The 22,567-nt window shown below is 41.3% G+C and overlaps 2 protein-coding genes across 5 annotated transcripts in view; one reads left to right on the forward strand and one right to left on the reverse strand.

Moving 5' to 3' along the window:
• LOC135127552 (heparan-alpha-glucosaminide N-acetyltransferase) lies at window positions 1–7,602 on the forward strand. 3 transcript variants are annotated; one of them, XM_064054018.1, is made up of 8 exons: window positions 1–248; window positions 5,438–5,858; window positions 5,905–6,055; window positions 6,110–6,473; window positions 6,521–6,642; window positions 6,697–6,866; window positions 6,919–7,105; window positions 7,272–7,602. In XM_064054018.1, the coding sequence occupies exons 2-8, from the start codon at window positions 5,450–5,452 to the stop codon at window positions 7,573–7,575; spliced, it is 1,707 nt and encodes a 568-aa protein (XP_063910088.1). In that variant the 5' UTR covers window positions 1–248; window positions 5,438–5,449; the 3' UTR covers window positions 7,576–7,602. The 3 variants fall into 3 exon arrangements, with proteins under 3 accessions (XP_063910088.1, XP_063910085.1, XP_063910087.1); XM_064054015.1 differs by lacking the exon at window positions 1–248 and adding an exon at window positions 258–369; XM_064054017.1 differs by lacking the exon at window positions 1–248 and adding an exon at window positions 274–373.
• LOC135127547 (E3 SUMO-protein ligase RanBP2-like) overlaps window positions 7,597–22,567 on the reverse strand; it is a 22,601-nt gene continuing 7,630 nt past the window's right edge. Inside the window, exons 3-9 of one of the 2 annotated variants that reach the window (XM_064053998.1) lie at window positions 16,941–22,566; window positions 16,663–16,892; window positions 9,272–10,393; window positions 8,919–9,221; window positions 8,456–8,870; window positions 8,038–8,221; window positions 7,597–7,983 (exon numbers count right to left, since the gene is read on the reverse strand). In XM_064053998.1, coding sequence (XP_063910068.1) covers window positions 7,777–7,983; window positions 8,038–8,221; window positions 8,456–8,870; window positions 8,919–9,221; window positions 9,272–10,393; window positions 16,663–16,892; window positions 16,941–22,566 — 8,087 coding nt within the window. In that variant the 3' untranslated portion in view covers window positions 7,597–7,776. Of the gene's footprint in view, window positions 7,984–8,037; window positions 8,222–8,455; window positions 8,871–8,918; window positions 9,222–9,271; window positions 10,427–16,662; window positions 16,893–16,940; window position 22,567 lie in introns of both variants that reach the window. The other variant, XM_064053996.1, reaches the window with a different exon arrangement.

A 22,567-nucleotide genomic window follows, 5' to 3' on the forward strand; every position in this document is an offset into this window, starting at 1 on the left:
CAAATCGTTGGCCCTCTCCACTCTCAATTAAAGGATTTGGCTAATCCTTATTGTAATACTTCTTGTGATTGATTGATAACGCGTGTTTTGATGGCCGTTATCATAATGGCACGCCGTGATAACCGTGTGCCGAAATAAGTGCACTGTTTGGATTGACTTAAGTCGCTCGAGGGGGGATTGTAGGACGCAGTTCTGAGCAATATGGAATCTCCAGTCGGCGAAACTCTTCGCTCAGATCTACTATCTTGGTAATCTTATCGGCTCTTGATGGATAACGATACCGTGATATAAAATAACAAAAGCGCGAAATATTTTTATTGTTTTTATTAGTGCGGGTGGGTTTTTTCCTCGGTGGATGTAGCAGGTCAAGTAAGTAGGTCTAGAGTGTGGTTGTGGAATTTTTTTTAATTGTAGGAGGGTTTTTTTTTTAAGTAATGAGGTCGCTTTTGAAAATTGTGATGATGAAGTGGTGACATTCCGACTAGAAAATTCGCTAGTTTTAAAAGTGGGTTAGTTGTGGCACTTAAAACAGCTGCTGATACAAGTTCGTGTTCAATTAAAAAATTAACGTACAAGTATCTCCACGTACAATAAATTTTCGTCAATTGTCAGAAATAACATTAATAGTAATATTTATTTCATGCAGATCCGTTAGGAGTCTCATTTTCCAATACTTTTACTACCTATTTTTGTTTCTGTGACGTCACCAACTATTTACAACTAGAACCAAAACAATTTTTTTTCTTATGCTTAACAATTTTTTAAACTAAAATTTCGTTGTGTTCTTCAGATGACAATTCCAGGCTGACTTCTCTTTTAGTATCACAGCTACGGAACCACTTTCCATCAATTTCAACAAATATTATTTTATTTTATTTTAAAATTAATATCTGTACAAAACACAAAACCACAACTAATAGTATATTAAGAAAGAAGTTTCTACGTCCCTACTTTTTTCCATTTTTAAATAAAAATTGGATTTTTTTTAATCTGGGGGAATTTTGTCGCGGTTTGTATGACAAATCTCAAATCGTAATATTTGAATTTAAATCTTGTTCTGCGTACGAAAATAATTTTCGTTGTTTTGGCCTTATTTTCTTTATTATTTGGCAGTAACATTTGTAGTGACTACCAATCTTGAAAATATAAATTACACAAACTCAATTAAGCCACCGAGTGACTGTTAATATTTGTAATTTTTTGTCACGTTGGCAATATTTTCAAAATTTTATGATCGCATACTTGCTTACCAATTTGAAATTTAGGCACCAAGTCAGTACCCAGCATGGAGAAAGTTTGGTCACGTTTGGTAATGACATTTTAATAATAATAATAATAAATTGAGACGTCACTATCAGCCATGTTAATTTTAAACACAGGAAGCAATTTCAAGCAAAATTCATTGATACCATCTAAAACAGCACTTGTTGATCAGTCTGTATCTGTATTATATTCATTACCGCCAATTGTTAAGAGAAAAATTTGCTTTAGTCATCAATACCTAGTGATCAGAAATGACTGAGTCTGTTGGTAGTACTTTTTAAACAAAAATGTGAACTTTTTTAGCATTTATGTTGGCAGAACGGAAGTAACTGCGTGACAGATATGTCAGTCGTGACATGCGATAAATTTAGGTTATGTTTTGTATACATTTTGTGATTTAAAATGTCAATATTGACACCTGAGAGCAGGAAATTATAGAAAACATCATAATACCAATTTTAACTAAAAATCCAGGATCGCCAACATAGTCACTCAGCACAAAATTTGGATATTTTAACAGATAGAGAAAAAATATTTCAACATGCAAATACTCGACAATGCTGGAATATTTTTTATGAAATATTAATTATAAATAACAAAAAAAAAAAAAATGAAAATGAGGAAAGGGATAAAATAGAAAAACACCTTTTTAAATCAGGTCCTTTATTACAAGTAATTTGTTTGTATGTTGTTGCACTAATTAATTCGTAAAAAAAAAACAAAAGAACTAGAGGTGGTTGTACTTTTGACATTGCGAGTCACATCAGTCCATAAAGCAGAGCTGCCAACTGTAGTGTAAACTCGCAGCCAACTCTAATTTCCATTTTTTTTCCATCGCATAACATATAGAATCATCGGTGGAAATAATAAACGGGACACTGGAAAGTCCTACATATTTTACTTATACCGCGTGATCAGAAATGACAGAGCAGGTATGTGCTTTAAAAATAAAAATGTGAACTTTTCTTGCGTTTATGTTGGTGAAACGGAAATAAATCTGTGACGGATATGTCAATCGTGACATCCAGTATTACCAGCAGACTCAGTCATTTCTTTTTTTTTTGATATTTTATTTATTTATAAACGACAAAATTTGAGTGAAGGTGCAATATTTCGGAGTACCATATAAACATTAGGTACTTTATAAAAGTAAAATGTACTCCAAAATCGAAAATTCGCCACCTGTTGAAGTTTGATAAAAAACCCTAAATGTATATTTGACTTATTCTAAGACTGGTATTACAAAATTTGAAAGCTTCTTGCAACCAAAGTCCCTAAATTGGGATTTTGCGTGTCATGGATTGTCAATCTGAAGTTTAAAAACGGGAAAAAACTATCATTGAAAATGAAACAACCTTAAGTTATTTCACACTGGAATAAATCAGTAAAACTGACACTAGGAACGTTGCCAATTGTATTTTCTAAAGTCACTAGATAGATTAAGTACCGCAATGCTCCTCCATTTTGGGGCAAAAAAGCGGTAAATTTAAATGTTATTTATCTGAAATCTGAATTTTTCAAGGAATGCAAAAATATTTAGCCAAGAGGGCTATATACTTTGGCATATAGTGAAAATAACAGACATCAACATATTATATTATGGGAGGTAAATGCTGAGAAGGTAATTATTTTTTAAACAAACAAAAATTGGAAATTTCCAAAGTTACCAGGTTTTGGGAGACCAAGTATATAAAAAGGGCTGGGAGATACGTAATGCAACTAACAATAAACTAATTATTATTTATTATTATACACGTGCTACACACCACAGAACTCAATTTATGTGACGTAGCAGAGAATGCGTCCTTGAACCACTTCTACCAGTAAACTTTTAGTAATGTACAAAAGACACTAAAAAGCGCCACCATTTTGGGGCAAAATTGACATATCTCTCTCTAACTCATGGGCCTAATGGATTGCGGTACTTAATCTATCTAGTGACTTTAGTATTTTCGAAGAAACTGCGCTATCTATGAATTTTTTATTTCGGAGTAACGTAACAGGTCACCAAAATTAATTGAAATAGTTGGTAAACCTGAACTAGAACAATTTGGTTTATTAAGTTGTCGAAAAATATTAGATGCTAGATTTGAAATTTCAGATTTCAAACGTCAAAAAGCAGTGGCGTGGTTTTTTAGATTTCTGTTTGGAAAAAAGTTTAAGGGTCGGTATAAATTGTTTGAGCAGTTCTCTTGTTGCGCCACTGGATTAATTGCGACATAAAGTAACAAATCGAGTGTTCTGTGAACAAATCTGTCATAAGGTTGACAAACTTAACAGCTAAAACAGGTAGTACCAACTCGGTCAATTTTGATGACCCTGTGTGTTATTATAATCAAATTGTCCTATTTTTGTAGGCAAATTACACACAAAAAAATTTTAAAAACTACCATTAAGTGGTAGTTTTATGTTTTAATCGCCTTGTTTTTGTCATTTAGACGTAGTAAATGACGTAGCTTTAAAAATAATATTCAAAAGTTTCAAAACCGTTCAAACCCTCGTTAAAAATTCTATTTTTTTACATTTTTGCAAACAAAAAAGTCATTTTTTGTATTATAGCGTTCCTTACATTTATTTTATTAAATATTTTAATTAGAAAATGCTACTAAAAAGATGTCGATGACAAGACAAAATCTGTTCCTCATTAAAGATGAAGATTTCTAAACACTTTGACAAGATCTTACCTAGAATCTTAGATAAATATCTACATCGTATCATCTATTGATCGCATACTTAAACAATTTGGCACATTTTTAGACAGAAAAACGTAACTGATTGTAAATTTTAACTCGAATTTAAACATTAATTAGATAATTTTCTGTGTAGCTTTCATTAATCAGCTGGCCTGACCTGACCTGACTTGACCTGACGCAGATAACAAACGTGAATTTAATTACTTTTTTCGATTTTTATGTCGATTGTGACAAAAATACTGAAACAACACCAATTTTCTTGTTGGCACTTTGCTATTCACGACAGTGCCAAACTACACTTAAAACTCAAAGTCAGAGTTTCCAAAATTATTACTCGGAAATAGAAAAAGCGCATTTTTGTAGTCCACGAACTGTACATTCCCAAACTGGCATAAAAATAGACACTCATTAGTGCTCTAGCAATAAAGAAGTTAAATGATGAACCAATTTCATATCATGACGTTCCACAAGAAATCCCTGAAACCCTCACATAAAGTTGTCGCATTGCACAACTCCAGTTATAAAAAATGTAGGTATAAATCACTCAGATCTATACAAATTCGGATAATCACCACGTTGTAATTAACTAATAACAATAAACATCCAATATCTCTATCGCTCCATCACGCCACAGCTCCAAAATAACCACGCAAAAAAAATCGAAAATCTTCAAAGATTAAGTTGATGATGTCACCGATAACGGCCGCTTTACGCAACGAAGAACACAATAAAGATAATTCACACAGCATCTGTATGACCAGCTGTTGCTTTTGGAGCCTCTCGGGGAATCAGCGACTCTGCCCCCGAAGCCCCTTTCAGCCGCCGATCCGCATCGTCACGTAACGCGCGCAAATTCCACGTCAGATACAGACACTAAAAACGAACTCCGCTGAATATAAATACAGGAAAAATAGTAAAAACGAAAAAGTTTATTATGCCGAAAACAGATGGGCCTGGGGACGGCGAGCGTGTGGATCGCGTGTACGGTAGGTGAAAATATTTAGATTGATAGAGGATGGGAGAGGATATCTGGAGTGCCGTAATAAAAATTCTATATATATTTACGGTGTTCACGGGCAGTTAACATTAATTGCGGGTATTTACATATTACATCGGTAATGATAATATTATCGCTTTTATCGCGCGTGTGGTAATTGAAGTTTTTCAAATACGTCGATATTTTATCTGTAATTGCCACTAAGCGCCGTTCATGCCTCGGCGGTCCTACCAGCGTGACACAACCAGTAGATTACCCAGTTTATACCTATCATTACCTGCAAGGTCAAGGTCATGGAAAAATGCGAGTTAGTCATCATAAACAACGATAAAAATAAATAATTTTTTTATTCATAAAAATCCACCAGTTTATACGCACAAATGTCACGATTAATTAAAACAGAAATAGACGATTCCCGAAATAACGACACAATCTAAAGCTAATTTCAGAGCTTGTGTAATATAACAATAACAAATCCCCACAGATACCCGCAACAATGACGGACTTATCCTGGACCGAAGACTATGGCGAGAACGACTTTAACGGTTTCGACATGTCCGTGCTCAAAATGGACGAAGCCTACCTCTCCATTAACATCCCCGACCCTTCGTACACCTACAGGCTGTACAGAAAACACGTAGACTGTGTCAAGTGTCCCTTTGTCAAACTTGAACAGCTATCGCCAGACGATTCCATCCTCATCGACGGTCTCAGAGTAATCCTTAAACAGACCCCCAACAACGTATACCGAATAAGCACCCAAAATGCCGAACCTTTAGAAGCCTCAGCTGACTATACTTGCGAGTTTGGTGAAGATTTCGGCGAATTTGGCATCTACAACGTGAACGTGACCAAATCGGGGTGTGCGGTGGACGTAGTCAAGAATGCGGTTAGCACAGCGTTCCGTAAGTAACCACCCTTGTTGGAACACCTTCTAACCACCCTTTGTAGCCGTCCTCACCGTGTTTCTGATTTATTGCGCCCTGTTTCTCGTTATTTTCGGGTCGGGTTTCCTGTGGAGGAAGTTCGTCACGAAAAAAGAAAAAAAGGAGAAAGAATCAGGTGGTAAAATGAGAGTTAAGTCACTGGATACATTCAGAGGGTAAAACTATAACGAACACTCGTTAGAATCGTAGTTATAATGAATTTTATGCAGGATTAGTATTGTGATTATGATATTCGTGAATTATGGAGCCGGAGGATTCGCAGTCTTAGAACACGCCAGCTGGAACGGTCTACATTTTGCCGATTTAGTTTTCCCGTGGTTCATGTGGATAATGGGGGCTTGCGTTCCCATTTCGTTGATGTCGAGCTTCAGAAAAAAACTATCCAACACGAGCATTTTCTTCAATGTTTTAAAGCGCTCGATTAAACTCTTCTGTCTTGGCATTTTCCTGGGGGCGGGATCCACCCTCGAGTGCATGCGAATATTCGGAGTGCTGCAGCGCTTCGGAATTTGTTACCTAGTAGTCACCACGATTTGTCTCTTTCTAATGAAACGAGACCTCATCGAATCCAAAGTATAACTTACACGATAATCACGCCAAAACTAACTCAGTGGTTTCAGCACAAAATTGGTAAATTCTTCACCGACTTGCTAGTTCTTTGGAAGGGTTGGGTGGTAGTTGGGGTGATTTTTTTCATCCACTGCATGCTTTTGTTCCTCTTGACTGACGAAGGATGTCCTCAGTACGTATTTATTTTCGTTTGAAACGAAAACTCCACTCTTTAAAACTGTTTCAGGGGATATTTAGGTCCCGGAGGGTGGCACGACCACGGAAAATACTTTAATTGTACAGGAGGAGCCACGGGGTACATCGACAAGGTCATCCTAGGCAAACACATGTACCAGAACCCCACCAGCAAAGAGATTTTTCTGGGGACGCAGGCGTTTGATCCAGAAGGAATTCTGGGTATTTTTATTTCCATCAAAATTAATCCATTGCAACGAATTTCGATTTCCAGGGTGTCTCACCTCCGTCGTCCACGTCTTCATCGGGGTCCAAGCCGGAATTATCCTCTTGGTCTACAAAGAACACACTCATCGTTTGATCCGGTGGCTGACCTGGAGCGTCGTGACGGGGTTGGTTGGGGGCGGCTTGTGTGCCTTCAGCAAGGAAGACGGCGTCATCCCCATCAATAAAAACCTCTGGTATTAGCGACTATAATATTGTTTGAGAATTTTTTGTCAGGTTGGCAACCTTTTTAAAATTTTATTGTCAAAGTGACATTTATGATGTTTGCGCTTGCGCACCTAGTCGTCAAATTCACTTATTAGCATGGTCGCCAACACACAAATTTAATTATTATTACTCCAGGTCCATATCTTTCGTGCTTGTGACCTGCTGCTTCGCCTTCTTCCTTCTTTCCGTATGCTACGTCTTAATCGACCTCAAGCACTGGTGGACCGGCAAACCCTTCCTCTTCGCCGGGATGAACGCCATCCTCCTTTACTCCGGTCACGAGATGACGTACGGCCACCTGCCCATGCGCTGGGTCGTCTACTGCGGCAAGGACCACGGCACCCACCTCATCGCCTTGTTCGAGAACCTCTGGGGCACCTTCTTCTGGGTGTTCCTCTCCTACTACTGGTACACAGTCAAGTACTTCTACACGGTGTAACCCTCAAATAAAGCACCCCTCTCGTCATAGTAACATTTTATTTGCGTAAAATCTAAATCGCCCTATCATAAAATTACAATTAAAATTTATCTTAGAAGGAACAAGTTTAAAAAATAGAAAATCGCTTACAAAACCACGTACTAATGGAAATCATAGAATCCAGCTATCTACAACGGAAATTTGTCAAGCCGAAAGGACATTTCAGTGATCTAAGTCAGTCTCTTCTTCAGTCGTCCCCGGGATCTCGTCCACCACGTCGAACTCCTGCGCGTAGTTCAATCCCTCCAGGTAGTTGCAGTGGAACTCCTGGGCGGCCGCCGTGCTGCTGAAGGTGGCCTTCAAGGTCCGGTAGCGCATGTCCGTCGAGCTCCACTCCACCGCCTTCCACACGCAGTTGTTCTTCTCGATCTGCCACACAAGAATCAGCGTTTGCCGCCTCCTCCTCGACGACGACCCACTCACCTGCATCACCGTGTTCACCCCGATCAAGGTGTTGCTCACCATCTCCCCGCTATCGTTCGTAATGCAAATCCGCGCAGCGTACAGATCCGGGTCATAGTACACCTGCAGGTCCCCAAGAGTCAGCACCTTCCACTCGCCATTCATCTCCTCGCTTAGAGTACAGCGCTTCATGAACATCACCGTGCTGCAAAACAGTCTCATACAACACCGAACACGCTCACGTTTGAACCGTTCCAGGCTTCATCTGAACACTCACAATCACACAGTTTCGCCAACTTCCAAAACCAGAATCATTTTTCAGTGCTTTATTCATCAAACAAATGTATGCTAAACTAATACACATCTAAAAGTACACACTAAATATTAACAACTGAATAACCTCACAATGCTAACTGATAGTGATCAAAGGAGAACCTACCGATCATCGTCGTCATCTTCGTCTTCGTCCTCGTCGTCGTCGTCCTCTTCATACGCTTCCTTCGCCTGTTCGTCGCCGCTCACTTCCTCCACGCCGAAATTCTGGATCGACGACGGGATGAGTTTGACCTCGGCTTGCTCCTCCTTGTGGTCGCCGGCGGCCTTCTCCGACTGCACCTTCTTCACCTTCTCGATCACGTCTAACACGGTCTTGCGGAAGGTCTGCGCCAGGTCGCAATTTTTGAACTTGACGGCTAGCTTCTCCAGAGCTGAATCGTCGTCGGTGTAGTTGTAGCCAGCCCAGACCCAAGCCTGGTCGGACGTCCTCATCGGCTGGAGTTCCAAGTCCGGGATGATCAACTGATTAAGTACCACCTTGTGCACTTGTTCGCGCCTCAACAAGAACCTGTAAGTGTCTAAAACCACCTGTAACCCTCCAAAATCCACAATAAACCACCACTTACTGTTAACCGGGTGATGCAAAATCTTCATCTGCCCGACTCCTCTCTCCTTCCACTCTTTGCTATCCGTGTCGAACCTAAACAACTTCGCCCTTTCGTTGAACATGACCTCTTCATCCTCCTCTCCAGTCGACACCACTATAGCTTCCGGGAGCGGCACGATGGGGTCATAGTGAGGGTCGTACTCCTCGTCGCCCCCTTCCTGTCCCTCTTCTGCACACCTTTTGCTATCGTTGCCACCACGAGACGAAAAAACAGGGGCTCCAGCACCCAAAAAAGCGAACGGAGTTTCAGTAGTACTGGAATCTACGATCTAGTTCAGTACCCAGCCCTAACCCAACACCAAACTCACTCACCGTTATTATCCGTGACGAACGACGGCAGCGCGTCCACGGTCACTTTAGCAGCCAACGCCGCAAAAGTCACCCCGGTACTACAATCCAGAACCGCCGCATCATCCTCTTGTAAGTTCGTCGTCTTAGCTTCGGTACTCTTCGTCGCCCCGAAAGTAGGTCGAATCGGGGACTCCGCCGCCTTCGCCAACGAATCGCCGCCCCCGAATATCGTCTTACTAGCCTCAGGAGTCTTCCCGAACACCACCGGCGAACCTCCAAATATACTCCCCGTACTAGAACTACCCCCAAAGATACTTCCACCAGTCTTGAAAATCGAAGCCGTCGTAGTCACTGGAGTCTCCACCTTGTTGTTGTTACCAAAAATTGGCGCCTTGAACAACGACGCCGTCGTAGTAGGTGTGGCAAACACCGAACTCGTAGTCGTAGTAGTAACAGTACCACCAAAAATCGAAGGTGCAGTACCGAAAATCGAACCCGTGGATTTCGACCCAGCGAAAATACTCGCCGTCGTGGTAGTCGAACCGAAAATACTGGGTTTGGTGACCGAAGTGGTCGACCCGAAGATGCTCCCCGAACCGAACGCGAACGCTCCGCTCTCGCTCTTATTTTCCGGCGTCTGGAAGAAGCTCCCGGTGGATTTCGACCCAAAAATGGTACTGGTGGTCGTCGTCGGGGTCGTGAACACCTTCGGACTGTTTGTCGCAGCGAAGACGGGCGACGACGAGAAAATGCCTTCAGTGGTTTTGGTACTTAGGAGCGACGGTTTGCTGAGGAGGCTCTTCAAGGTGGTACCCGAAGTCACGGAAGCGTCGGACGCGGTTTTAAAACTCAAAATGTCGCCTCTGGGGGTGGCGAAGATTGAACTGGTGCTGGAAGAATCACTGACACAGGATAAGGAGTCGGTGCTCGAGGGTTTGGAGAGTCGGCGTTGATTGAAAAAGTCTTTGAGGTAGAGGTCGTCTTTTTTGCACTGGTCGCATTGACAGTCCGGGAGCTGTCGGTACGACAGGAACTTGGCCGGCAAACCGAGTCTGAGGGCCTCTTTTTCTTCTTCGGGGGTCACTTTGGTCTCGCTAACGAACTCGACTTCGGAGTCGTCGGTCTTTTCGTCGCTTTCTTTACCTAGAAGGGGGTCGTGAGTGGCGAACTGATGACCTGACGTAGTTTTACCAAATTAGCAGTGGCGTTGAAGTGCTATATTATGCAAGCAGACGCAAGCAATACAAATTACATCTTAGGAACTTTCACGTTGTAAAGTTTTCAAGTGCTAGGTTGGTACTTATACATCTTCTGGTGCATTTAGCGATTTTAGGACTTGGCAGATCAATCAGATTTTATTTTGATTTTAATAAAAACATTATTATTTAAATAAATTGTACTACTAACGAATATTTAATATGACAGGGACCTTTTTTTGGTAGATTGAACTTTTTTTTAAGGGCTTAGAACATGGCGAATGCGTCTGCTTGTACAATACCATTGTTTAAGTATATTATAGTTGGACAACCTAATACAAATTTTACTTCGCCTAAATAGTGAGCTTTAGGACAAGGAATCCAGGGGGCGTGGGACAAATTTTTCGTCAACGCGCATTTTCACTACAGTGAGCCAACGTATTAGGTTTATTTTACTCTAAATCAGATGGCGCCATCAAACATTAGCAAAGGCAAACACCCTTTACTCTACTCTTATACGAGGAGTTATCCATAAATCCATAATTAACATTGTTCCGTAAACAGTAATGTGTATAAACATATATGTACAAAATATGAAAATATACTTGACATAAAAAATATGAAGCAACGCGTTGTAACGTGATAAGAAAGAATTGAATTTAATTGAATTTGACGCATATTTTTATTTGACTATATCTGAAGACTGACAGAAACTTTCCAAGGGTTTTTAAACTGGTATAATTGTTTAGTTTTACAAGATTAAAGTAAAATAAGATTTTAAGTAAAATTTAGATTCGTGGTGTTACAAAAACATTAACACAAAATGAAAATATATGTTCGAAGTAAATAACAGAATGACATAAACTTTCGGCGTTAACATTACAAATAATTACAAGAGAGAAAAAAACGCATAAACAACTTAAGAGGCATGTTTGTAATATCGAGTTGTTAAAGGCTGCTTTGAAGACTGTTTGTTTCTATGAAAAACAATTGCTGTTATCGGACATTTTGGTAGATTTTGTTCCAAAAATCCGAGATAACTAATTGTTTCTTGAACTAGTTTCCGTAACTTCTAAAATTTAAAAAGGATACGCCGTTCTGCTGTAATAAAATCTAGAATAAGGTCAAAATCACACTAATATTACATCTGATTTTGTTAACCACATGAGTATAATTTACATTAAAATAAGTTACAGACATTGTTTGAAATGTTTATTATAGTTCGAAAACAAGATTAAATAAATAAATAAATAAATAAATAAATAAATAAAATGTGCAGTTTATAAACTTCAGAATTTTAGTATAAAAATAATCATGTTTGAAGCTTTATTTTGTCTGTTCCATTTTATTGGGTGTATTGGGCACCTCTCGGGACATAACACCGACATCAGTGCACCGACCCAACGTTCTTCAACCGATGGGATGATTTATTACTTCCGTTATGCTGGCCCTACACACAGCGATTTGGTTTTCGGATTTTTGGCTAGATCTGCACAGTTAACTCTTTGCGCACTGCACACTGACATAGAGTATTTTGTTCACGCGAGCATCAAAAATATTACGCCGAAAGCACTTCTTCAAGTGTTATTTTTTTTATGATGTCATATTTGTCAGCGTTTCCAAAATTTTCTTCTTTGCACAGGTCAACTAATTTTTCGTAAACCGCATTTTAAAATTTTTGTTATTGTATTTTTTACTTTTTAATTTTCTAAGGCATGAAAAAATCCCTTATAGGTTTCTATGAATTTATTAACGAAATCAACTGATAACTTGCGCGCCATTTTGTGTTAATACCAATAGTGATTATGATAATTTTATAATTATCATTTGAATGAAATTGTGTTCTTCACTTCGCGAACGACAGCAAACAATTTAAAATTACCGTTAGTCAAGCACCTGAAAATCCATCTCTCCCAAATATGTCTTTCTTGGCACGATTTGTAATCCGAAGTCTCCCTCCACATGCAATTTTTCGTCGCCTGAGAACTTGTTTGATCTACAGACCAAAGCTCACTCAGGCCAATATCGGCTTTAAGCGATTTATCTATAAACCGATATTCGTTAGAGTTGATGTGATACAATACATCCACTACGAAGAACTAACCCATTTCGACCATTGGACTTTACAACGAATAAGTGAACAAAGTTCTTGAACATCTTAACGATTTAATACATAATGTTCCCGAATGACAAAATTTACATTTCAAATTGTATTATCAAATTACACTCTCCAAAATTTGTCACGAACAATGAAATGACGCAATCTCCAAATTTTACAATAGTAAAATTGTAGTTTGGGCCCGTTTACGGTTTATGCATCCGTGTCGAGTTTTCACCTTTGACGTCAAGATTTTTTGAAAAAAAAAATCAACATTTTCCAATTTATAATGTTATGTATTTAAATTTTAAAAAGTAGAATAGTCCTGATCTTGTGATTTATACCTAAATACGCTACTGGGATTTTTCGGCTTGTCGATTTCTCGATTTTTCAACTTTAAATGTCTCAATTTTTCAATATTTCAATTTTGGGCTTTTCCGATTCCTCCATTCCTTAAATTTTCTATTTCTCGATTTTTTTTATTTTTCGATTTCTCAATCTTACGATGTTTCAATGATACGATTTCTCAATTTTTGTCCTCTTCAATTTTACGGTTTTTTCAAATTTTCAGTTTGCCGATTTCTAAAGTATTTTTTTATTTGTCCATTTCTGGATTTCCTAAAGTTTCGATTTTTCACATCTTCAATTCCTCAATTTTTCGATTTTTCAATTTTACTTTTTTAGATTTTCGATTTCTCAATTTTCCAACTTTTTAATTTCTCAATTTTTTGAATATTTCTTTCAGTTATGAAATTTTTCAATATTTCAATTTTTCGACTTTTCGATTTTTGAATTGATGGATTTTTTTTTGATTTCTCGCTTTTTTCCTTTTTGGATTTTCATTTATTGTAAACTTTAGATTTTTCAATTCTGGGACTGTTTAATGCTTCGATTTCTCAATTTTTAAACTTTTCGATGTTTTAATATTTCATTTTTTAAAATTCTAGGTTTTTCGATATCTCGAGTTTTCAGTTCTTCTATATTTCAATTTTTCATTTTTCGATTTTTTGAATTTTAATTTTTGACTTTCCAGTTTTTCTTTTTTAAAATTTTTCGATTATTCAATTTTTTAATTTCTCAATTTATCGAATTCAGATGTTTCGTTGTTTTGATTGTTCGATTTCTCAATTTTTCAATTTTTAACTTTCCTTTTCGGCTTCCGACTCCTCAATTTCTCGATCCTCCGATTTTTCGATTTCTCGAAGTCTCAGTTTTTGAATTTTTCGATGTTTCGATTTTTGGATTTCTCGGTTTTTCAATTTTTTTCTTTTGAGCTTTTCAATTTCTGGATTTTCCAATTTTTCAATGCCTCGATTTTTCAATTTTTCAAATTGAATTGGATCTCTCGATTCTTCAATTTTGCGATATTTTAATTATTCATTGTTTTAAATTTTAGTTTTTTCGATTTCTCGATTTTTTGACTTTTCAGTTCTTCAGTATTTAAATTTTTGAATTTTTCAAATTTTTGCGTTAAATTTTCAGTTTTCTGATTTCTCAATTAATCTATTTTTGATTTTTCGACTTCGCTTTATTGGTTTGTCGATTTCTCAATTTTTGGATATTTCTTTCAGTTTTGATATTTTTCAATACTTCGATTCTTTCATTTTTCGACTTCTAGATTTTTCTATTTTTTATTTTTGGATTTTCAGTTTTTTGTTTTTTATTTTAATTTCTCAATTTTTCAACTTTTTCATATTTTAATTTTTAAATTTCTAGATTTTTCAGTTTCTCGAGTTTCCAGTTCTATATTTTAATTTTTTAAATTTACGAATGTTTAGATTTTTTGAGATCTCAATTCATTGAGATTCGGATGTTTCGATGTTTTGATTATTCAATCTCGCTTTATCAATTTTTTCCATATTTAAGTTTTCGATTTTTCGATTTTGGCCTACTTCGGTTTCTCAATTTTTTGATTTTTCGACTTCTCGATTTTTCGACTCCTCGATTTTTTTTTGTCTTTTGATTTTTCGATTTCTCGATGTCTCAATTTTTGAATTTTACAATGTTTCGGTTTTTGATTTATCCGATTTTTCAATTGTCCAATTTTTTAAATTCTCGACTTCTCGATTCGTTGATTTTTCAGTTTTTCGATTATTAAATTTTAGATTTTTATTTTTATTTTTGATTTTGTGATGTTTGGATTTCTCCATTTTTCAGTTTTAGGATATTTTAACTTTTCAGTGTTTTAAATTTTAGATTTTTCGATTTTTTAGTTCTTCAATATTTTTTTATTTTTCAAATTTTGACGTTTCTGAATGTTTAGTTTTTGGATTTCTCAATTAATCTATTTTTTTTATATTCCCATTTCTCCACTTCGTAATGTTTCGATTTTTCAGTTCTTCAGTTCTTCAATTTTTCGATTATTCAGGTTTTTGATTTTTCAATTTTTCGATTTTTTAAGTTTGCGATTTTTAGACTGATTTTTTGACTTTTTTGTTTCTCAATTTTTTAATTTCCTAATTTTTTGATATTTCGTTCAATTTTGTGATTTTTCAGTTTTTCGATTTCTCAATTTTAACTTTTCAATTTTTGAAATTATTAATTTTTTTCGATTTTTTGAGTTTTCAGTTCTCTATATTTCAATTTTTCAATTTTCGGAATTTTTAAATTTTCGATTGTCCAATTTTTTTTTATTTTTCGATTTTCCAATTTTTCGATGTTTCGATTTTTGAATTAACCGATTGTTCAATTTCTCGATTTTTAAATTTTAGATTTTCCAATTTTTATTTTTTTGATTTTTTAATGTTTCGATTTCTCGATTTTACAATTTTCCCATATTTGAATTTTTCAGTGTTTTAAATTTTCGATTTCGAGGATTTACTGTGTTACAGTAGTCATCAGTCATTACTCATCAAGAACGATTATTGCTGTGCGTTAAAATGCCTACATACTGATAAGCACGTACATACAAGACACATTTAAGGCTGTTTTAGTACAATTTTTGCAATTTTAAATTTATTTCTTGATGTCTAAATCGTATATATTTAAATGGTGATGAATATTTTGTGATACAATCTTAGGATAAAATGCATTTTAGTTTCAAAAATAATATGTATTTAATGATTTGACTACTGTTAATAAAAAAAATACGTAAGAAGATGTTCATATTGAATTAATTTGGTGTTCATAGTTTGATGATAATCCATGTTATTCTGGAGGCAAATTAGATGACTTGTTACTTATTAATTAAAGTAGTGGTCGTTTAATTTCGTATACCTTTAAAGTGGACGAAGGGACGCATATTTGTTAGCCATGCAGTTCATGGATAATAGGTATACCGCGATAATATTAAATTTTTGTTACCTTAACCTTGAAACAGGTATGCACTACATATACATATATTACAGTAAAGTCTTCAACACGTACGTTTGCTTATTTTGTGACTGCTCCCCGTACAACGTACTGATTAATACGTCCGTTTACTACCTTATCGACATCACGTGCTTACGGACTATTTTTACCCCCTTTCGTAAGGTACCGCCACTTCATAGTGAAGCGAGTGAGATGTAAAATATATATTCATTCTTTTCTACATGGGAAAGTGATTGTCCGTATAGGTTGTCCAACTATAATATACTTAAACAATGACAATACGGTACTTTAGTTATTGGAAAAACTCGACTTCTACGCCACTGCTAGTTAAGTTAGTGCATGCACATATCTTTGCAATGTTAGGCATTCCTGGGATTATTTGGCGAAATAAAAACTCGTTCTCTTTGTAAACTGTGTTTATTGCTAAAGACCAAATAAAACCAACAATACCAACATCGTTAACATAGGAAACGTTGGACGATACAAGGCGAAGCACGGACGAAAAAGCGTCCCTACTTCGCCTTCTCTCGCCCGAATTAGTGTATCACATCGCAAGGTAAGTTAGACACTACTACTAAAACAGTGTTAGGAATATAAGCACCAAAAACGGTAACACATTGGCAACAAACAAAGTTACGATCACGCTTCGAATCACAATCGATAGGCACTCAGTACCTTGTTAAAATACATTAATCAGTTCGACCGTCTGCCGTAGACGTAGTAAGCCATCAAAAAAACGGTCACAGCAGCAAAAGAGATTACCACAGCGGAATGTACGTTATTGCTAAAGCCCTTTGGACTCTTACCTGTATCACTCGATGCCTCATTCAGCGCATCGTTCACAGCCTTCATGAATTCCTGAGCGACTTCCGCGTTCTTAAACCTAACGCAGAACTGCTCGTTGACCAACTCGCCTTCGGAGAAGTCGGCGGCGCAGAACAACCAAGACTTATCATCTTTAGGCAAATACTTGATCTCGGTGGTCAAAATATGGTTGAGACAAATCTTGAACACTTGCTCCCTTCGCATCAAAACCCTAAAAGCCACGCATCAACCCAAATTTAACCTCTCCGAAGACACTCACCTCAACTTCCCGGTGTCCTTGCGTCTGAGAACCTTGATGTCCCCGATACCCCTCTCCTTCCACTCCTTGTCCACGAACCGGTACAACTTCGCCCGGTGACAGTACAAAGCGTCTTCTTCCTCCTCCCCAGTCTTCACTTCCACCTTGTCGGGTAGAGGAATCACCGGTTTGAAGTAAATGTTGTCGACTTCCTCTTCCACGTAACTGGCGTCCGACTCTTCGTCTTTGGTGCCGCTACTGATTCTCCGTGGAGATCTGGGTGTGAACTCGAAGTCGTGCTTTTGTGGAGACCCGAATACGAATTTCTCCGCCCCGGGATCTTTCTTCTCGGGCGCTATCGTCACCTGGGGCTTGAAAACAAACGGAGTGTCCGGTTTCGTGGTGGAAATCGTGCTCTGGCCAAACGTGAAGGTGGCCTTGGCGCTCGCCGCTTGAGTCGTCGCCGGCGGAAAACCGAAAGTATACTTCTGGGCATCCGACCCCAAACCCTTCGGTTCTTTCTTCGGCACGCTTTCATCCTTGGGGTTATCGCAAGCCAGGCAATGCACCACGTCGCCGGTGTTCTGGACCATGCAGTGCTTGCACTCCCACGATCCCGCTTTCGGCTTGAACAAGTCGCCCCAACCCGAAACCTTCGGTTTCGGCGGCTCAGCAGACTCGACTTTAACCGGTTGGATACCGAAGTTGAACTTCAACCCACCCGTGTCTAGGTTCACGCCTTTCGGGGTCTCCTTCTTGGGGACGGTGTCGTCCTTGGGGCTCTCACACGACGCGCAATGCGTCCTCTCCGCGTCGTTGAAGATGTAGCACGTTTTACACTCCCATGACCCCTCTTTCGGTTTGAAAGCGCTCCCCCAGGAGTTCGTAACGGCGGTCATGTTAGCCACACCGAACGAGAAAGCGGCTCCTGAAGCATCTTCGCTCTTCTTCGGAAGCGAGTCGTTCTTCGGGGTTTCGCAAGCGATACAATAGTTGGCTTTGCCTTCGTTCATGACGTAACAATTCTTGCAAGACCAGCTACCCTTGACCGGTTTGAATTTATCCCCGAAACCTTGGAGCTTCGCCGGGGACTCGGTCTTCGCGTGCTTCTCGGTTTGTTTGGCCACGACGAAGTGGTTGTCGTCGAGGGTTTCCTTCGCGGTGTTGACGGCTTTGAGGAATGCGGCGGCGAGGTCGTCGGTTTTGAAACGAACACACAGAGTTTCGGGTTTGACGACTCCTTCGGAGAAGTCTTTGGCGCACCAGGTCACCGCGTTAGCGTTGTTACTCATGAGTTTGAAATCCATGTTCTTGAGGAGCTGGTGGTTGCAGCAGACTTTGAGGACTTGGTCGCGACGCATAACCAAGCGCACGATGTTGTCTCTGAGTACTTTGAATATTCCCACGCCCTTCTCCTTCCACTCTTTCGTTTCACCACTGGTGTCCAAACGTAACAGTTTGGCTTTGTGTTCGAAAAGTACTTCCGCGTTTTCTTCTCCGGTTTTCACCTCGACTAGTTCGGGGAGGGGTACTACGGGCTTGAACTCCGCCGTGGGGACGAAGTCGTCGGATTCGTCGTCGGAAGCTTTGCGCGGCTTCGTGGTACTACTAACGGTCTCGGTGGGCTTCACCGGGGTGAAGTTCGTCTGGAAAGTCGGAAAACCACCAGACTTGGTACCGCCGAACGAAAACCCAGCGAACGGACTCTCTTTCTGTGGTTCCGGTACGCTGACGCTCACCATCACCGCTTCCTGCTTCGGCTTGAACGTCGGCGTCGTCGAAAACACGAACCCTCCCAAAGTACTACCCGTGCTGGTCGCACTAACCCCGACTTTCTCTTCCCCCAAGTCTCTCTTGGCGCTCTCGAACGCCTCGACGAACTTCTTCGCCTCATCCGCCGTCTTAAACCTCACGCACAACTTCTCCAGCACCACCTCTTCGTCGGCGTAGTCGTGCGCGGCCCAAATGTACGCCCTATCGCTCTTGGCCATCGGCGTCAAAACCATCTCCTTCGTCAAGAAATGATTCGCGCAAATCTTCAACACCTGGTCCCTCCGCATCAAAATCCTCACTTTCTTCGTCTCCGGGTTCTTCAAGATCTTCAGAGTGCCGATCCCTCGCTCCTTCCACTCCTTGACTTCCGCGACGTATCGGAACAGCTTGGCGCGTTCGCAGAAGAGGACCTTCTCGCTCTCTTCGCCGGTGGTCACCGGGACTTCGTCGGGCAGCGGAATGATGGGTTTGAAATCGGGACAAGGATCGTGCTCTTCCACCGAGCTGGTGGAAACGCTGCTCTTGTTCAAAGTCTCGTTCTTGCTGGAGTTGAAGGTCTGTTCGAGGGTCTTCTCGATCTGCAGCCCCAGACTCACGTTCAAGGGGGTTTTATCCGAGACGGCGGAATACACGGGCGGTGCCACGTTGGAAAGGATGCTCTGGGTGGACACGGTGGGCGGGGGTTTGCTCAAGACCGACGGCGACGTGTTGGCGACCGCGCTCACGGGTAACGGGATCTGGTAATTGTGTGGTTGGGCCTTCGGAATGTTGCCTTTGAGGTGTTGTGGGGGAATCGTGACGGAGAGGATTGGTTGGGAGGTGGTGGTTTTGGTGGAGGGGAGTGGGTCTGAAGCTGTGATGACCACGTTGACTGGTGGTGCTTTAGTGGTGGGGGTGGTGGTAACCGCGACGCCACCTATAGTCGGGTAGACCATTTGCCCGGACCCTACTTTCGGAGTTTGGGTTAAACCCTGAGCCGCCAACAAGCCTAAGTTGGTTTGGGGCTGGGTGGTTTGCGCGTACGTCACACTAGGTTGCACTTGCGACAACGCGGCGGAAATAGCCCGGAAATCTTGGCCCGAGATACCCGGAATAGGTTGTTCGGTCCCGAATTGGAGACCACTCGTTTGGGGTAACCCTAACCCGTACCCGTAAGCCATCGGGTACATCCCCGGGTACAAAGGCGGCGGACCGTACAACGAAGTCGCGCCCGGCATCCTCTGGTAGTTCTGGTACAAATTAGAATTGTAAGCTGCCAAGTTCGAATTGAGGTTGTACTCGGCCCCGTACTCGTTCGCCAACCCGTAGATGTCCTCCTCGCTCAACTGACTCGTCTTGTTCACGTCCTTCTTCAACTCCGCGATCTCCTTCTTCATTTCGAACACCATATCCGACACGTTCTTGAAACCGTCCAAGTCATCGATGCTCGCTTTGAGTTCGCTCACGGTCTTCTTGATGTCTTTCAGGTCTTCGTAGCCGTGCTTCATGTTCTTGAGTTCGTCCACGGTCGACGTGAGGTTATTCACGACCTCTTTGAAGCTTCGCAGTTCTTCGACCAGGGTCCGGTGCGACTCCACCATGATTTTGTTGTTCTCTAGGATATGGTTAATCGCGGCGTCCTTAGACGCTGTCAGTTGTCTCAGCTGAGCATCTAACCTTTCAGGACTGGGTTTGGCTTCACGTTTGAAAAGATCCGACCTGTAAGGAGTCGAGTGATTGTGGTCGTTCCTTCCGGAGAAAACCCCGTTGAAGTAGCTCGAGTTGTGGGCCGAGTACCCAGTGACGTAGTGCTCGCCGGCGCTATCCGCAGAAGACACGTTTTCGTCGGACATGCCATCACACTCGTTCCGGTTGGTGCAGTCGGGGTCGATCCTCGACAACAACCTCTCGATTTTCTCGATTTCGGTACCCAATTGCTCGTTCAGTGGGTGCTTCTGATCGACCGAAGGCTCTCTCAGTCTATCCAGAGTCAAGTAAAGACAGTCCCGAGCTCGTGACAACAGTATAATGTATTGACTGCGCATCTCGCTCGTCACGTTTTCTTTACTCTGACTGGTCTGCTGGTCCGCGAGCTGCTTATAAATCTGCGCTTGGTAGAAACTGGCGTAGGGGTCTCTTAAAGCCTCGAATACTCGCAACGCTTTTTCATAGTCCTTCTTCTTCATGAGTTGGGTGCCGCTGAAGAGTTTCCCCGTCTCGATGTAACCACACACTTCCGTCAGCGCCATCTCTTTAGACCTATGGTCAAAGAACTTATTCGGCGGGTACGACACAGCTTGGTTGTTTTTCATCTTCTCGAGAATCGGTAGTGCGGCTTTCCAGTAGAGCTCCGCTCGGGCCTCGTTGAACTCGATCTCCGACTGCTTAGTCGCGCCTTTGGCGCGATCCGCGAACGTCTGCGCCAACACCACCAGGAGTTTCACGTCCAAACCGTTATCCACGCACCTCACCACCCTAATCCCGTCGATCAAAGTCAGCCGTTGCTGGTCAACAGCAGGGTCGTACTCGTTCTTGTACGTCTTGTAAGCCGCCGCGAAGAACTTCTTCTGATAAGCGGTACCCAGCTCGGGAGTGACAGCCGCCGGTAGCACGTTCGGCTTATCCACGTTATGATAGGACGAAATATGCCTCGAACTCTCCAAGTTGAACTTCGAACACAACGTGGCGCAGTAGATGAACGCCTGAAGATCCAACACGTTCAAGGTTTCGGCTCCGCAGTTCTTGAGGTTCTTGATCGAGTATTGCAGTCCGTCGAAGACGGTGCACTTGAAGTCGGACAGTTTATTGTTGAGACCGATCCAGATGTGGTGGTGCAACGAATCGGGATAGTTGAGTTGGGCTTCTTCGTCGTACTTGAGGAGCTCGGAGGCGTCGGGGAGTCGGATGGTGATGTCGAGGAGCTTCTGGTCGGCGAGGAAGTAGCTGGTTTTCATTTTCTGCTGTTGGTCTCGAGTGATGAAGAGCTTCTTGAATAGTTGCTCCCGCCACATCCCCATCGAGTACTGGTTGGCTTTCTCGATCACGATCGACTTTCGGTCTTTGGCGGCGGCTTGTAAGATGTGCCCGGATTGGGAGCAGCGGAAGGCGGCTTCTCGCCGCCACCGCCGGACCAAATTCCGACGATGTTCCGGGGCGTGGTTAAACCACATACTCTGGAGATCTGGAGGATGGGAGTGGTACGAAGCGAACAACAACGGGAGAGAAATATTCGCCGCTTCTTTATAATTCATGAACTCCTTCTTCGCTTGTTTGAAGACCAACGTTGCCAGATGGAAACACAACTCACTACTATAGTGGTTCAAGAATTCCTGCACCAAATACTTATCCGGGCAATCCGCCACGTTCAACGCCGCCTTCGCCAGCGTCTGGTCGAAATTAAACAACGCATTCACGTACTCCGTCGTGGGTTTAATATTATCCGTGTTCTCCTCCAGCGACAAGCTCACCAACTTATCCAGGATCGAGACCGACAGAAACCAGAACTCCCACCCGAGCGAATTCGGCAACGACACCGTCCTCTGGTACTTCACCAACACTTCGGCCACCGCTTGGTACCACGCCATGTTGTTATGAAAAATCGACAAGTCCTTGGACTCGATCTCCGCCGCGTGCTTGTAGGCCTCCTTCACCATGCGGTGGTGCATCAGGTGCTTCAGCAAGCGCACCCGCAAACTCACGTCCGTCGGACGCGTCTCCAGCTCCTTCAGAATCAAGTTCGTCACTTCTCGGGGATCGTCGTTGTTGATGGTGAGGATGCGCTGCTTGAGGTTGAAGATGGCGGGGTTGTGGGGGTCGAACGACTGCGCCATTTCGCAGAAGTAGCGGGCGCCGCTTTGGTCCATTTCGACGTCGTCGGAGGCGAGGAGTTCGCACAC

This window comes from Zophobas morio, unplaced genomic scaffold (genome assembly GCF_036711695.1).
Source record: "Zophobas morio isolate AGI-343-1 ecotype UQ-CSIRO unplaced genomic scaffold, CSIRO_AGI_Zmor_V1 ptg000012l, whole genome shotgun sequence".
NCBI classification, from domain to species: Eukaryota; Metazoa; Arthropoda; class Insecta; order Coleoptera; family Tenebrionidae; genus Zophobas; species Zophobas morio.